Source organism: Gobio gobio (assembly GCF_949357685.1).
Source record: "Gobio gobio genome assembly, chromosome: 17".
Classification (NCBI taxonomy): domain Eukaryota; kingdom Metazoa; phylum Chordata; class Actinopteri; order Cypriniformes; family Gobionidae; genus Gobio; species Gobio gobio.
In genome coordinates, this window is record NC_137110.1 from 20,376,597 (window position 1) to 20,391,618 (window position 15,022).

At 36.9% G+C, this 15,022-nt stretch overlaps 1 protein-coding gene across 2 annotated transcripts in view; it reads left to right on the plus strand.

Annotated features, from left to right (window-relative positions):
• zc3h3 (zinc finger CCCH-type containing 3) overlaps window positions 1-15,022 on the plus strand; it is a 93,222-nt gene that overhangs the window by 59,547 nt on the left and 18,653 nt on the right. For both annotated transcript variants that reach the window (XM_079841589.1, XM_079841588.1), the window contains exons 5-8: window positions 7,829-7,974; window positions 9,522-9,594; window positions 9,713-9,871; window positions 9,955-10,024. In XM_079841589.1, coding sequence (XP_079697715.1) covers window positions 7,829-7,974; window positions 9,522-9,594; window positions 9,713-9,871; window positions 9,955-10,024 — 448 coding nt within the window. The remainder of the gene's footprint in view (window positions 1-7,828; window positions 7,975-9,521; window positions 9,595-9,712; window positions 9,872-9,954; window positions 10,025-15,022) is intronic.

Below are 15,022 nucleotides of genomic sequence, written 5' to 3' on the forward strand. Positions count from 1 at the left end.
AAATTACACAAGCACACACGCACACACACATGCACACATACAAACTGCCCTCCTCCCATCTCTGTTTTGTTCTTTCTTTTCTGGATTTTTGCTTTTGTCTTTTTTTTTCTTCTTCTTTTTTTTATTGTAAGTGTAGAGTTTGTTTTTCTCTTTGGATTTGGTCCACTAGACAACCTCTTAAAATAGAAGCTGTACTGGGGATACATTATGACGAAAATCATAATTGTCGTTTATTTGTCTTGATATTTTAATGACAAATATTAATAAATTTTTATTATATCATTAATATTGCTATTAATATTAATAATGGCTCGGATAATATCAATGTTAATATCTTATTATTTTAATTCATTCATAAAATGTACAATAAAATAAAATACTTGTGATATTGATAGTGTGAAATTTTCACCACAGATATGAATTTCATATTATATTAATATTAATGTTGTTGATATCAGTAATGATTCAAGTAATACTATCAATATCAGTATTATTAATTCATATGCTATTATTGAAATCAATTATTTTTATGCTTTCTCATGTTCACAAAGGCTGCATTCATAATACATTTTAAAATGTAATTTATTCATGTAATGGCAAAGCGAATTTTCAGCAGCCATTTCTCCAGTCTTCTGTTTTACTTGAATTTTATATTAATTATATTATATTATATTATATTATATTATATTATATTATATTATATTATATTATATTATATTATATTATATTATATTATATTATATTATATTATATTATATTATATTATATTATATTATATTATATTAATTATATTATATTATATTATATATTAATTATATTATATTATATTATATTATATTATATTATATTATATTAAATTATATTAAATTATATTAAATTATATTAAATTATATTAAATTATATTAAATTATATTATATTATATTATATTATATTATATTATATTATATTATATTATATTATATTATATTATATTATATTAATTATATTATATATAAATATATATAGATATAGATATAGATAAAATAAATATTAATATCAATATAATTTATTTGTATTACTTTTTTTATTAATTAATACAATTTACATTAAATAATTAAAACTTGATTGATTTTAAAAATGCTTTAATTTGTTGCTGTTTTACATATTTGAGTAAATTACACACAGAAAGTGAGCAATGAGAGCCTTAATCATAATCTCGATTATTTTTCAGATTAATTGTGCGACCCTTATTTTTAAGGAAACATTTTTAGAAAACACTTTTTTTTGGGCTATAGTGAAATGTATGAAGTCAGATTTCTTCCTGATGTTTCCTTGAACTCGAACACCGATCACGTCTGAGAAACAACTAAAAACGATCATAATATTTACCTTTTTATTTTCTCTAGTCGACGCACTTTCACACATACGGTCATGCACTCTCTCAGTGTGGGTGGAGTGGCCAGCGTGGCCCTCATCAGGTTTAGTGCTCTGGTATTGATCAGCACAGGATATGCTGCAGCGCTGCTCCCCTCTCCGCTTCTTCACCACCTCTCCATTCATCTCATCCACCCATCCAGGGAGAGAAGGGAGGGGAGCATGAGGGAGAACAGAAAGAACAAGAGAGGAGAATTGAGAACGCTGAAGGACAAGGTAGAGCGATAGAGCGTAAGAGCTCAGGTATTAGCACCCAGAAATGTTTGAAAGTTAATATAGTATTGTCATATGTAGTATGAGTTATAAAACAGAGCATGAGCCTGGAGGAATGGATGATTCTGACCCCAAACTTTTGAACAGTAGTAAAACTAAGCAAATGTTCATTTAGTTTAAAGTGACTTACAATTGAGAAAGATTACACACATTTTGATATACAAGAGCAAACTATCATAATATTTGTTAGTTTGTTGTTTATAGAAAGTGCTGTGTACAAAAATGTGCATTACCTTCAGACGGCACTCAAGATCCAAACAGTCAGTAAGACTTGCGCCACATTAGCTATTCATTTTATGTTTTTCAAGATGCAATCAAATGTGTTACTTCTAAATGTGTGCATCATTGATACTAAGCAAAATAATCTGAAATGTGCCACCCATAACAGTGGCTGGTAGAATAGGCAAAAATACCCACCACCAGACACTCTTGGCTGGTGGCGAACCTAATTTCCCACCCTGATGACAACTGTCTAATTTACCTCATGTCCCTCAGTCCTCTCCCCTTTCATGACCACTTGTCTGCCCTTGAGCTGTTGATTTCTTCAAACGTTTTAAACGTTTTCCTTCTCTAATAGTCTTTAATATGGCTATCACTTAAGTTTCCCCTCATTATCTACTTTGCTACAGGCTAAAACTCATTTACACAAGGAAAATTGGTTAAGTGAAACCAGCTAGCTCATTTCAAGGGTAACTCTTTTTGTCTATTCTTCAGGATGAGCTTACTAATGCTTTCTCTGCAGCCAAATAGACAAGACAAGCATTATTGTGAATGCCCGTGCGGCCTGTGAATTCCTCCCCGTCACCAAAACAAAAGTCACATCGTTAATCACCCTGCCGGAGTGCTGATTCGCTCTCTCCTTCATCTGCGCTCGTCCTGCGGTCGAAACACGACTCGACACACATACTGTACATGCGTGCACATGCTTTCAAAAGTGTATAATCGAAGAGCGGCCAGGTGATCAACAGCTATTTTTTTTCTCAGTAGAGCTTTTCTTACGGTACAATTCAAAGTTTTTAACTTAATTGACGTGCATACACACTAATTGTTTGGCCAGCATATGCATTCTTCTCCTGACCGTCACATGCACCAGCACTGATGTGTTTTTGTCTTGACACAGGTGTAAGTCCCCAGCGCTCATCCTTGCTGATGGTTGCTTACCGTGCCCCCTAAATATGCCACATACTAGCAAAACAGAGATTTGTGTCTAGTGGGAGTGATAAAAATCATGATGCCTCAGAGATGTTTGCTGTAAAAGCGTTTATTGTGACAGAATGAATTAAAGGGACAAAAACACAGATTCGCTCCAGCCCCTCGAGGGATGGGTCATCATCAGCATATCCGGTATATTTTTGCATTTCATGCCTCCTTAACATGAGCACACTGTAATGAATGAATTGTTGACAGAACTTAATTTAATGCATTTTTATGCATCCCTTCAACTATTGTCTTAAAAATGTCCGTAATTAAAAGTACTTGTTTGTCCTCTAAATGCAAAATTCTTCATTCAGCCATGAAATGTTATCTTTGTTTCTAAAGGCGCATTCACCGTACAAAGCAAATATATCTAGTTTTAGGGGGTTGTATAGAGGCTTCACACTATGCACACTTACACAAACTTCAAGTACTGTAACAATCAACAAATGTAAAAATATGAGCGCTTAACATCACAAATGTCTAAACAACCAAACCACAAAACAACAATCCTATAACAGGAACCACATAATTTATTTATGCTGCAATGCATGGTGGGGACTTACAAACCCTTTCAGTAATATTATTTATTTCCTAATTCTGTGTTCAGACAACTGTTTGAGTTGGGACAGTATTTGGGGGAATTCTGTTGGTCTAACATGGGTTTTTATGTAGTGTCAAGTAATTCACATTTCTTAGTATTTGTCAATGAAAAGGTCCCAGAAACTTGAAAATATATAGTTGTTTTTTTTTGGTTCTTTTCAGTGCACCTGTAAAAAAAAATATTTCAGTAAAAACTTCTCCTCTCTTATATCCCCCAGCAGACCCTCAGGAAGATCACAAAGACCTTTTTATATCATAGCCTCAGGGTCAGAGCCCCCAAATGCTAAATCACGTCCTACTCTAACAGTGCAATTACAACCCATCGTGTGTCCCATAAAAATAATTCCCTACTGCCATTCAAGTGATACATGGGACGGCGTGATATGTCCCTCCAGACCCCATGTATTAGCACGGGCGTTTCCCTCTGCCCCTGATATCGGATCAGCTCTTACGCCTTCTAGTCTGAGTTACTGCGGTAACCGGAAACACAAACATAACTGATACCAGAACAGCAACTAAAGGTACATATATTGTGGCGACCTGTGATTTAAAGAGTGCCGGTTGGCTGAAGATAAGGTATTGCCGTTTAAGGGTCAAGGACGACTGGTTGAGAGCTCTAAGGGTGATGGAGAATTCCTCTTTGCTTCCTGTCTTACTTTTATTTCCATCTTTTCCAGAGTTAAAACGAGAGACCCAAGAGGTCACAAGGCGTCTTGTGTTTACAGCTTCCCTCTCGCTCCATCTTAAACAAAGCCCAGCGGAAGAACATTTGCATGCTATACATGTACTCTGCTTCCAAGTTTAGGACTCATATATTTTATCCATTTGTCACACAGGCTCACTAAGACTGGGGTTAACTGCCTCGCATGTTCCATGTCCATGTCATGGCTACATTAGGCTCCATTATGGCTCTTGGGTGCCCTGCCTGAGCTCCAGTGAGGGCAGCAACTGTTCTCCCATTACGCCTCATTATGGCTCCCATGGCTGCTGTCACTAAGTCATTGTGGACCTGTGTGGGTTATGATGTACTGTATGCTCGACATATGCTCTTACAACTAAAAGGATGTAGATGCACCACAGGTTGTTAGGCACTTTGATCTTGTAGCTTTGCGTGTGTTAAAACACAAAAGTTGATATTTTGAAGAATGTTGATGATACAAAACAGTAGGCTTCTATTGTATGGACAAAATATACTATAGAAGTCAATGGAACCTCAACTGTTTTCTTACCAACATTATTGAAAATATCTTCTGTGTTTAACAAAAGATGGAAAGTCATGCAGGTTTAGAATGAGATGAGGGGGAATAAATGATGATAGAATTTTAGTTTTTTACTTTAAAGTCGAAATGTAATGGAAGTAGCGATGGATCTTTTCTTCTGTATCGTGATGTACATCCGAGTGTAACGGATTATTGAAAAAGGTTGATTTGATTGAACATTGAGATGTGGGCGTTGCTCTCAAAAGTGGATGGAGATAAACACAAGCTTGCAGGGGTGAGATTTAAGCAGACTAAAATATTTTTTTAAAGTCTGGTATACGTCACCAGAGAGAAGACTGTTGTTTTTATTGGAAGGATTAAACATCACACGGTCAGAATTCTTCAGTTCACCCATAAATGAAAATTCTGCCATCAAATATGGTAAACGGGAACTCAACCATACATATTTGACATGCGAGGACAAACCTTGTTGGTTCTGGCAGAAGCTGAAATGGGCTTGTCACATGCAAAAACAAACCTCATTGGTTCTTGCATGTCATGGATGCACGTTTGATCATCCGTTTAGCATAGTTGATGTGTTCTGTGTATGTGCGTTGATCAGCATTTACATGTGAAACATATTAAACCAATCGTGCCTCTTCAGAAGATTTGAATATGACTGCACAATTCATATGGATTACTTTTAAAATGCATATATGTCAAAGTTTTGTTTGAAATGGAGGGAAAGAAGTAGCCTAAAAATATCATAATTTGTATTTCAAAGATAAAAAAAAAAGTCTTATGGGTTTGGAGTGACACAAATATCGATGACAATTTTCTATCACTTTGAAACTTTGGCACCTAGCTCATCCCACTACAAATTAATGTTGTTGTTTTTTTGGATGCACATTTGGCAATGTATTAAAATATCTAGTTAGCGATATTATAATGTTTTAAGAGTACAATTACATGGCAGTTTATGGGGCCTTTTGGTTATCAATGTGTGTTTGTATTGAAGCCAGTGATGGTTTCTGTGTGTGTAGGAGTGCTCGGGCTCAATGTTGGTGCTGTGCTGTACGTGTGGGCTGGGGTTGGACATATTGGCCGAGGCAATAGATTGTGTAGTTGAAGCTCTTGTATTGGGTGTAGATTGATGTTGGAGGTGATTTGCTGTTGGGCTCTCGAAACGTTTTGTACTAAAGTTCATGTCTCCTCATACAGAGTAGCTACTCTCATACACTCCTTCACACACAACTTCTCCCACAATCAGTCTCAAATATATACTTTGAAAGGTGGAAAAGACTATGGTAGAGCTGCACGATTAATCGTTAAAAGATTGTGATCTCGATTCAAACACCCCCACGATCTTATTCCTAAATGACAGCAATTCAGCTGTGTCTATTAAGCCTTTGACAAAATCACGCCGGAACATTCAAATCTGCATTGGCGCTGACGGTGATAGAGCAGTTGTCATGCATAGTTATGAAACAGCTTCACAACAACCAGTCTTTTCAACCACACAATATCGTTAATTCAAATTATCACAGAAGTACTGGGATAAGACTAAAGTTTATTGTTCGAATATAAACACTGATATCTACAGTAGCTATCAAAATAGAACAAATCACCTTTTGAAAGTAACTTGGTGCTTCAAAGACAATTTTATCATTACATTGTTACATCACTAGGTTTGTAAATTGAGTCTTTCAAGAGAATTTTGTTCAAAAAAACACTAATTCATCCAGTAATGAAACAAGTAAAGGATTTATGACTGAGTCATTGAATCATTCATCCAATTTTTATTTTTTATTTTTTATAATTAATTCAAATTAATAAAAAATAAAAAAAATAATGGATTGCAGCAATTAACATTTTGTCAGAACCTCTAGTAAACTACATGTTTTTCTGTTCAGAATTGTGGGAGAATGTGAAAAAAAAAAAAAAAAAAAAATCATGCAACGATATGTAATAAAATGATAGTATGATGATAAGCATGTAGCATTGACAGAAGTGTAGTTCTGTATGGATAGCTGTTGAGTGTGTTATACTTCTGTTAAACAAGCATTTTTAATAAAGAAAACACACTTTCAGTTATTTTTAGAAGTTATTAACCTTTTATAGGTTAAGCATTTAAAACCTGTTTCTGTCCATTTTGCACATAGATTTCTGTGTGTGTGTGTCTGTGTGTGTTCTTGAGAGAAAGAGGAAGCATCAAGGAGTATGTTTGGGGGACAGTCTCTCTGCTCTGGCCTCATGCCCTGGCAATTATCTCAATGATTTCCTCCTCTTTTCAATTCTTTCCATTTCCACACGGCCGTCCCCTCCATTAAAGGAGCAATTTACCAGAGTGCTGTGACACAGGAGCCAGGAGAAAGAGAGAGAGAGAGATAGAGAGAGAGTGTGAGAGTGTGGGTATGTTTGGGAAGGTGAGGATGAGATTGGAAAGGGGTGTTGAAGGAGGGACGGTTATAGCAAAAAATAATCAGAAATGTGACATGAGGTGATGCATACAAAATAGATTTAAACAAAGTTTCTTAATGAAGGCAGATTGTGAGAAATCCATTTTTGAAGTAAAAACCTTTTTTTTTTTTTTTTAACTTAAAAAAAATGCTTTTCTTTTATGAAAAAAATCCAAAGGAAAAAAATATAATTGGTTCCACAATTTTATCATGGGTACCAAAAAAAATGTTCATCATTGATTGTAATAAGAAATATTTCTTGAGCACCACATTAGCTATTACAATGATTTCTGAAGCATCATGTGACACTGAAGACTCAAGTAATGATACTGAAAATTCCGCTTTGCCATCACTGGAATAAATTACATTTCAAAATCTATTAAAATGGACAACTCAATTTTTATAAATTTCATTAAAAAAAAAATATTTCACAATTACTGTTTTACTAAATAAATGCAGTCTTGGTGAGCAAAAGAGACTTCTTTCAAAAACATCTAAACAAATCTTACAGACCCCAACTATTGAACAATGCATATGTAATAAGTGTATCAGAGGGGATAAAATAATAAAAATGTGTGATATAACTAAACAAAAATTTATTGAAATGTGGATTATAATTGGTGTTTAAATGTTACTATCATCCCTTTGCATCATTTGTCTTTCTCTTTTTGCAACTTTTTATTCAGAATCCTCCTGCACAATCGGTCAAGGACTAGTCCAGAAAGGCAGTGGAGAGGGCGGAGCATGAGGTGGATAGGCGGAGCCCTATACAGAGTCTCAGCCAATAAGCTCTCTCGGACCCAAACCACCTGCACACCTAACAGTAGACCAGGTAACCATTTTGCAGAGGTCATTGCTGTTTAGACATAAATTGCCTGATAAATTGGCAGAGATTCAAAACACTAAAATCAGATTTGAAAAGTATGTTGCACATTTTCTTTGTTTACATGAATATGTGCCCCTGAGGTTTTGTGGGTTTTAAATGATCATTATTTATTGGTTGTCTCAAAGTACACGGTTCAGATTATCAACCCATCCAGCGAGAGAGTGGAGGGGGGGGGGGCTGCAATTCGCCTTCTGAAATAATAAAGCTGTCATCTGTCACTGGCTACAGGTTGAGAGAGAGACAGAGAGAACGGGAGAGATGGTGAATGGCCTAGATTAAACCTTAAAGTCCTAGTCAGAAGTGGAATTCAAGATCAGCTCCTGCTCTGTGACAGGAGTTCCACACAAACACATGTCTATTTATGATCTCCCCAACAAACTGTAGTCTCACCACACACAGAGTCTGGTACAGTTAAAACACACAGACTCAATCTCTCATTCACTCTTTTACATGGACTTTACAATTGCATCCCACATAACCAGCGAGCCATTTCTCACATGCACTCAGATATTACATTCCTTGCGCTTGACCTTGCTCGCTCTATCACTCAGTGCTACATACAGTACAGTGTTTATATCTACTTCTCTCTTAGATTCCCATTTGGCTGTGGTTGACGGACCCTGACATATAAATAAACAGCATGGTATCTTGTATAAGTTGTACTTGCTGGCCTCCGTCACTACCAATGAACATGATGACCTTTAATTACATGCTATTAGTCTGGCTTGTTATAAATAAATGCTTGTGCGCAAGCTTGGATGAGGCAAGAGAAACAAACAAGTGCTGGCCTACAGCTCACTTCAAGCTAGAAGTTTAGGGTTATTACTAGGATATTGGCTGTTTACTAGTATTTATTAAGCACATATTAATGCCTTATTCTGCATGATCATATTCTACATTCCTTAATCCTACCCAATACCTAAATTAGACAACTTCCTTACTAACTATTAATAAGCAGTAGTTAGGAGCTTATTGGGGCAAAAGTTGTAGTTAATATTTAGTTAACAGCATATATCGCATTATATTGGGTTTATCTGATGGTTATTTATTTTGGGTAACGCTGAATGTTTTTAAAGGAATAGTTCATCCAACAATGATAATTAGGTCAATATTTCTTCAACTTCATGTCAAACCAGACACAAAAGTGATGAATTTCTTTCCTCTGTGAAAAACAAAAAAGGATGTTTAGCGGAATGTTTGTGCTGCTCTTTTCCATACATTGAAGTATTAAGCGTCCTGGGACTGTCAAGCTCCAACAATGCCATAAAAGTACTATGAAAGTATTATTAAATCATGAAAAGTAGTCCATCAAATTTGCAAAATGTATAATAGCTTTGTGTGGCGAACAGACCGAAGTTATTTACTGCTATAAACATGTGCTTTTGTGTTCCATGGATGAAAGACATACACTGTCATAAAATGGTGCATAATCCTTATTCTTTTCGTGTATAATGAGTCTTCGTTCTATAATTGTCTCTCTTTCCGTACTACAGGAGATTGGTACAATCCATATGTTTCCTCGAGTAGTAATCAGGGAAGAACATCAGCCACACGTTACGTAGCCAGGTTAGTATTTTAAGATACGGTTCATTCCACAGCATAACAATAAATAACATATGAAGATGAATTTGTTTACTGGTTTTGTGATTTCATTTATTTTATTTTATTTTCCTGTGTTCATTAGTCGTGCTGTGCAGAGGAGTTTAGCTATAATACGACAGGCCCGACAGAAGAAACAGAAGGCCAAGCAGTACTGCATGTACTATAACCGATTCGGCAAGTGTAACCATGGTGACACTTGCCCCTACATCCACGACCCTGACAAAGTAGCCGTCTGCACCAGGTACTGAGTATCTGTGCACACTCTTATAAAATGTCTAACACTTTTAAAACCGGTTTCAAATTAAACTCTTGATTGGTTGGCAGGTTTCTCCGAGGCACATGTAAGCGGACAGATGGGACTTGTCCTTTCTCACATAAAGTAGCCAAGGAGAAAGTAAGTCAGTATATTTTTAAGGGTTCTTCCAAAACAAGACAAGATAATGGACACTGCAAAAAAAAAATCTAGCACAGGTGTTGGCAACCTTTTTTCATGAAGTGCCAAGTTTTGATTTGATTTGTAACAAAAATGTACGGCAGCGGCTATTTACATTAAGTGAAAATAGCGATACATTCTATTTACACCATATAAAATTGCTTATAAATACTGGCAGATACTATTTGTCCCTCAGTGTTGTTGTACATTAACAGGATGCAATAATAACACAGTGTTAATTATTATATGCATTCAAATTATTAAATAGATGATGACTTATATGGACAATATACCCTCCCTACACCTACCCCTAACCCTATCCAATAGATACTTTATTATTAAACACTCATTAGGCACTTTATCTTGAAAATAAATGCCTTTCCAATCTGATATGTGATGGGAAAAGGGAGAAGAGCAAGTTTGGCAAAAGGTGGATTCGAACTCTGGTCGATCGCGTTCAAAAGCTACATTCACCCAGCATACTCCTTACAGCCGACGCCACTGCAGACATTGAATGGTGTCCGTCTGTTTTAGGGCCCGTCCACACGGAGACGCGTATCACTGTATACATATAAATTTTTTTATCGTATTGGCGTTTCGTCCACACGGATCCGGCGTTTTGGGAGACTGAAACCGCTATTTTTTGAAACCGGGTCCTAAAGTGGATAAATCTGAAAACGACACCCTTGCGGTTTCGTGTATACAGCCAATCCGTATATTTTGTGAAACGGGTATGTCATCACAGCACGTCCTGCGCGGGGAAGACTAGAAGGGATACAACTACGGGCACTGGGCATGCACACATCAATACTGCGTTGTTGAATTACTGTATTTGCATTATTGTAAGGGTATGTTTAGGGTTGGGGTAGGTGTATGCGTTAATAAAACACATCTGGTAAGTAGCAAATTTATTTCTTGTTATTTTATTGTGAGATTTTACCTCACCTCCGACTGTTGCCGTACCCCTTCTAGCCACAACTCTTCTTCTCCGTTTTTAGTGTATTTCTGTGGCAGAATTACAGTGCCACATACTGGCCTGGCATGTATACTACATCGTTTTGAGCCGTTTTCATGCTCTCGTGTGTACGCAGATATTTCTTGAAACTAGAAAAAAAAAAAGATTGGTTAGGGAAAGTTCTGGCTTCATGTGGACGGGCCTTAATCTTGTGTGGTAATATGAGACATTGGTGGGTGGAGTTAGTTTGAATAGCCTTTGCCAACAAGACAGGCTATTTACATTTAGTGTAAATAGACACCCCAGAATTTATTTATTTTTATTTTTAAATGCTCAAAACTAAACGTTAAAAGATTTAGAATTTTCAGTGTGACCCTTGTTTGTAATTAATTGTGAAATGTACTAGCAATTTCTGAGTTAAAATTGTTTCTACACCATCTTTTTGAGATTGCACATCACTGCCATAGTGTTTAATAGGACTCTCTATGCTTACTTGAATATCTCTGAAATTTATAAAATTCAATTTTTTTCACAAAGCTAAGCACAAAAAATAAATCTAAGCACACTGTAAGCTGTCAGTCAAATGGACTTAACTTGTGTCATACATCTGCTGTCTTGATCTGTGCTGTGCTTTCAGTAGCTCGTGAAGCTCAGCAGTCCCTCTAATGGTTTGTCAGAGTTGCACACTTTCATTGACTTATGCAGTAATTGTATTTATAGCTCCTAACTTAATAAAACAAGCTGTGTTACTACAATAACATACTATGATTTTTTTTTTGTATCTGTTGGTATTTGCTAGAATCCATGATACCATGTATCTGAACAATATGTCCAGGACCTCCAGCAAAAGATCCAGTGGTATATTTAGCCGTGGGCATTGAAGTACTTTTTTATCCTTGTTAACACCAAACCCATCTAGTGGGTTTGCTGCCAAGAAGCTGACCATAGAACCAGGTCCCTTTAGAAGTTACAGTCATGTCTGACAACTGAATATACTGGAGTTTGTTTTTGGATGAAGATTTTTCTTGAAACCCTCCCAAACAACATTTTTGACCCATTTCTTTAGGCTTTCTGACCCCAAGACTCAACTAATCTCTGCAATTCTCCTTTGGAGAGTCTTTGGCCACTCAAACTCTCTTCCAGGCAGATTCGTTGATTAGAACTTCCTAATTATTGTCCTGATTGTGGAAACTGGAATTTTTGATGCTTTAGCTATTTTCTTACAGCCACTTTCTATTTTTGTGAAGTTCAACAATCGTTTTAGGCACATCAGAACTATATTCTTTGGTTTTACTCATTGTGATGAATGAGTAAGGGAATTTGGCCTTTGTGTTTCCTCATATTTATACTCCTGGGGAACAGGAAGTCCTAGCAAGACAATTTCATGTTCCTAGTCACCCTGGCGTGCTAAAAAAAAAAAAACCTGTAAATATGAATGGGAATATACTTCAGAGATATTTTACTCATAAGAATTTCTAGGGATGCCAATAATTGTGGCCAACATGCATTGGAGAAAAACATTTATTTCATAATGCGAGTTTCTCCTGACTTTATCTAAATGAAATGCATACACTTCTCTTGCTTTTGCTGACGTGCCAGCAACTACCATAGGTTGCCGACCCTTGATCTAGCGCATGTTTACATATACTGGGAAAATAAATTGTAGAAACGAAACTACTAGTAAATTTCACAACCAATTACAAAGAAACAGGAATTTACACACAGAATGAAGGTGAAAGTATAAGTAGTGAAGCAGAAAAACTGTAAGAAGTATTTTCTTGGAAAACGTACTCCAGTAATTGTTTTATTTAAACTTTGAAAAAACTATTGTTTACTGTGTAGGGGAAAAAAATCTAAATTGCTGTGGAATGGAAAACAAATTTTTGTGAATACTTTTTTAAATCACAAAAATACAGCAGGTTCAGGGATTTTTTAATTGAATTTTGTTTGATTTGATATCAATTTTCATAATAGTTTTCTCTCAATCTAAACATAGTTGAACCAAACTCGTCCATCACAGCGCAGATCATGATCTAATAGACCTGATTTCAGTCATAACTCAAACATAAAATGTGCAGCTACTGTATTTTATCTTTGTAGGACAGTATTGGCAGTTGGATTTATGCATAAAGCCATAAGAATCTTAACATAAGTCATGACTGGCCGTATGTGGTGGTTTCAGGTTACTGTCAGGGCTTGCTGGCCTGTGGGGTGATAATTAAAGATACTATGTCAGGGACTTAGCTTCCTCTCTCAGGTTATGTTGGTGTGTTACAGTCTCAATATCTTTGAGGCAATCCCACTAGATTCCAGAGTTACATACTTCGAGGTCTTTGCCTAGGCATTGCCGTCATGGAGACAGGTGGAGATGGGATCAGTATTGACGCAGCATGTGACCCATCATATACTAGTCTAGATTCTCCTGAAGTGAACATTACGATCTCATTACTTACCTACCCCTCACAGACAGACATACACATGTGCATGGTCATATTTTTTCATGGTCATGATTCTTTGCTCTCAAAGTGTGCCTCCTTATCTCTGTAACCCATTTAGTTTTCAATACCATTATATAAATATTGTATTTGCAGGGATCTATGATGCATGTTGCAACCAAAAGTATCTGAGAATAGCTGGGTTGCTGAGAAAAAGTGAGTGATATTCAGCTGGTCGTGTCATTTCAATATGGCAGCCACCATGAATTGAGACCAGCCTCATGAATACAAATGTAAATGTACATCACTTTAAATATTTGTCATAATTAGCATTTATTTATTTCAGTAGAAAATAAATTACTTGTTCCTCTTTATATCTAAAGTTTTTAAAGCCTTTCTAGTATAATATGGATGTAACATAGAAATAATACAATATTTATAATGATTGTAGGAGTGGCAAATGAAGAGGGTATAAATGACAGGAATAGCAGTGGCATTCCAGGTTTAGAAGGACACTGTCTGTAACTTTCCCCACGCTTCCTTCTCACAGTGAGACACCTGTTTCCCTTGTTTGTTTGTCTGAGCGTTCACTTTCTGTAAAACTCACACACTCACTCACACACACTCTCTCTCTCTCTCTCTCTCTCTCTCTCTCTCTCTCTCTCTCTCTCTCTCTCTCTCTCTCTCTCTCTCTCTCTCTCTCTCTCTCTCTCTCTCTCTCTCTCTCTCTCTCTCTCTCTCTCTCTCTCTCTCTCTCTGCCTCTCTGCTCCACTCTCTCCCTCCCTCTCTTTATATTCTAGCACTTGTTCAGACTTTTGCTTGTATTCTGTCCAAGGCCCTACTCAACCAATACCGCCACGCTCCCAACCCCCCACACACATACAAACACGCAGAATCACTGCACCTGTGACAGTCTTCACCCTCTACACCCTCCAGTGCACCGAGAGACCAGCTGTCCGCTTGTCTTAAAGGAGCAGGGCCACCTCATCGCAGAGCAGGCCCACCTGCTAGTCCCAACCCTATACACCCCCCCTCTTTCTATTGCTTCACAGCCTTGCTTGGGGCTCAATTTAACCCCGCACCCTGTGTCATCCATGTATATGCCATGAAGCATGGCTTGAGTTCACGCCTGCAATTGAAAACGATCCAGTTCCCCCATCCAAATAACCAAGAAACAAGACCCCAAACCCCTTCACCCCAGTCGTGGCTAGTGTCCAATCCCCTCCCCTGCACATAAACACATCATGCAGGTGGTACGACGCCCCGCTTGGGTCAATATTTCTGTTGCAGTTAATTAAGCAGAAATGATATGACCCCCATGGAAATGAGATTCCACTTAAGAGGGCAGCGCCCGACCGCCCCACCACCCCTCCACCCCCTTCCGCTCATCGTGTGCGTGAACCTCACATTCTATTTTAAACCCAGAGAGCACTCAGTGACGTTCAGATTATTCATACATGCAGATTATATTCACGAGGAGTCCGTGCAAATCTATGCCATTGACACATGCACATAATTACTGATTAGACAATGTGTGATAAAGGCATGTTTTGACAGGGACTTCAATA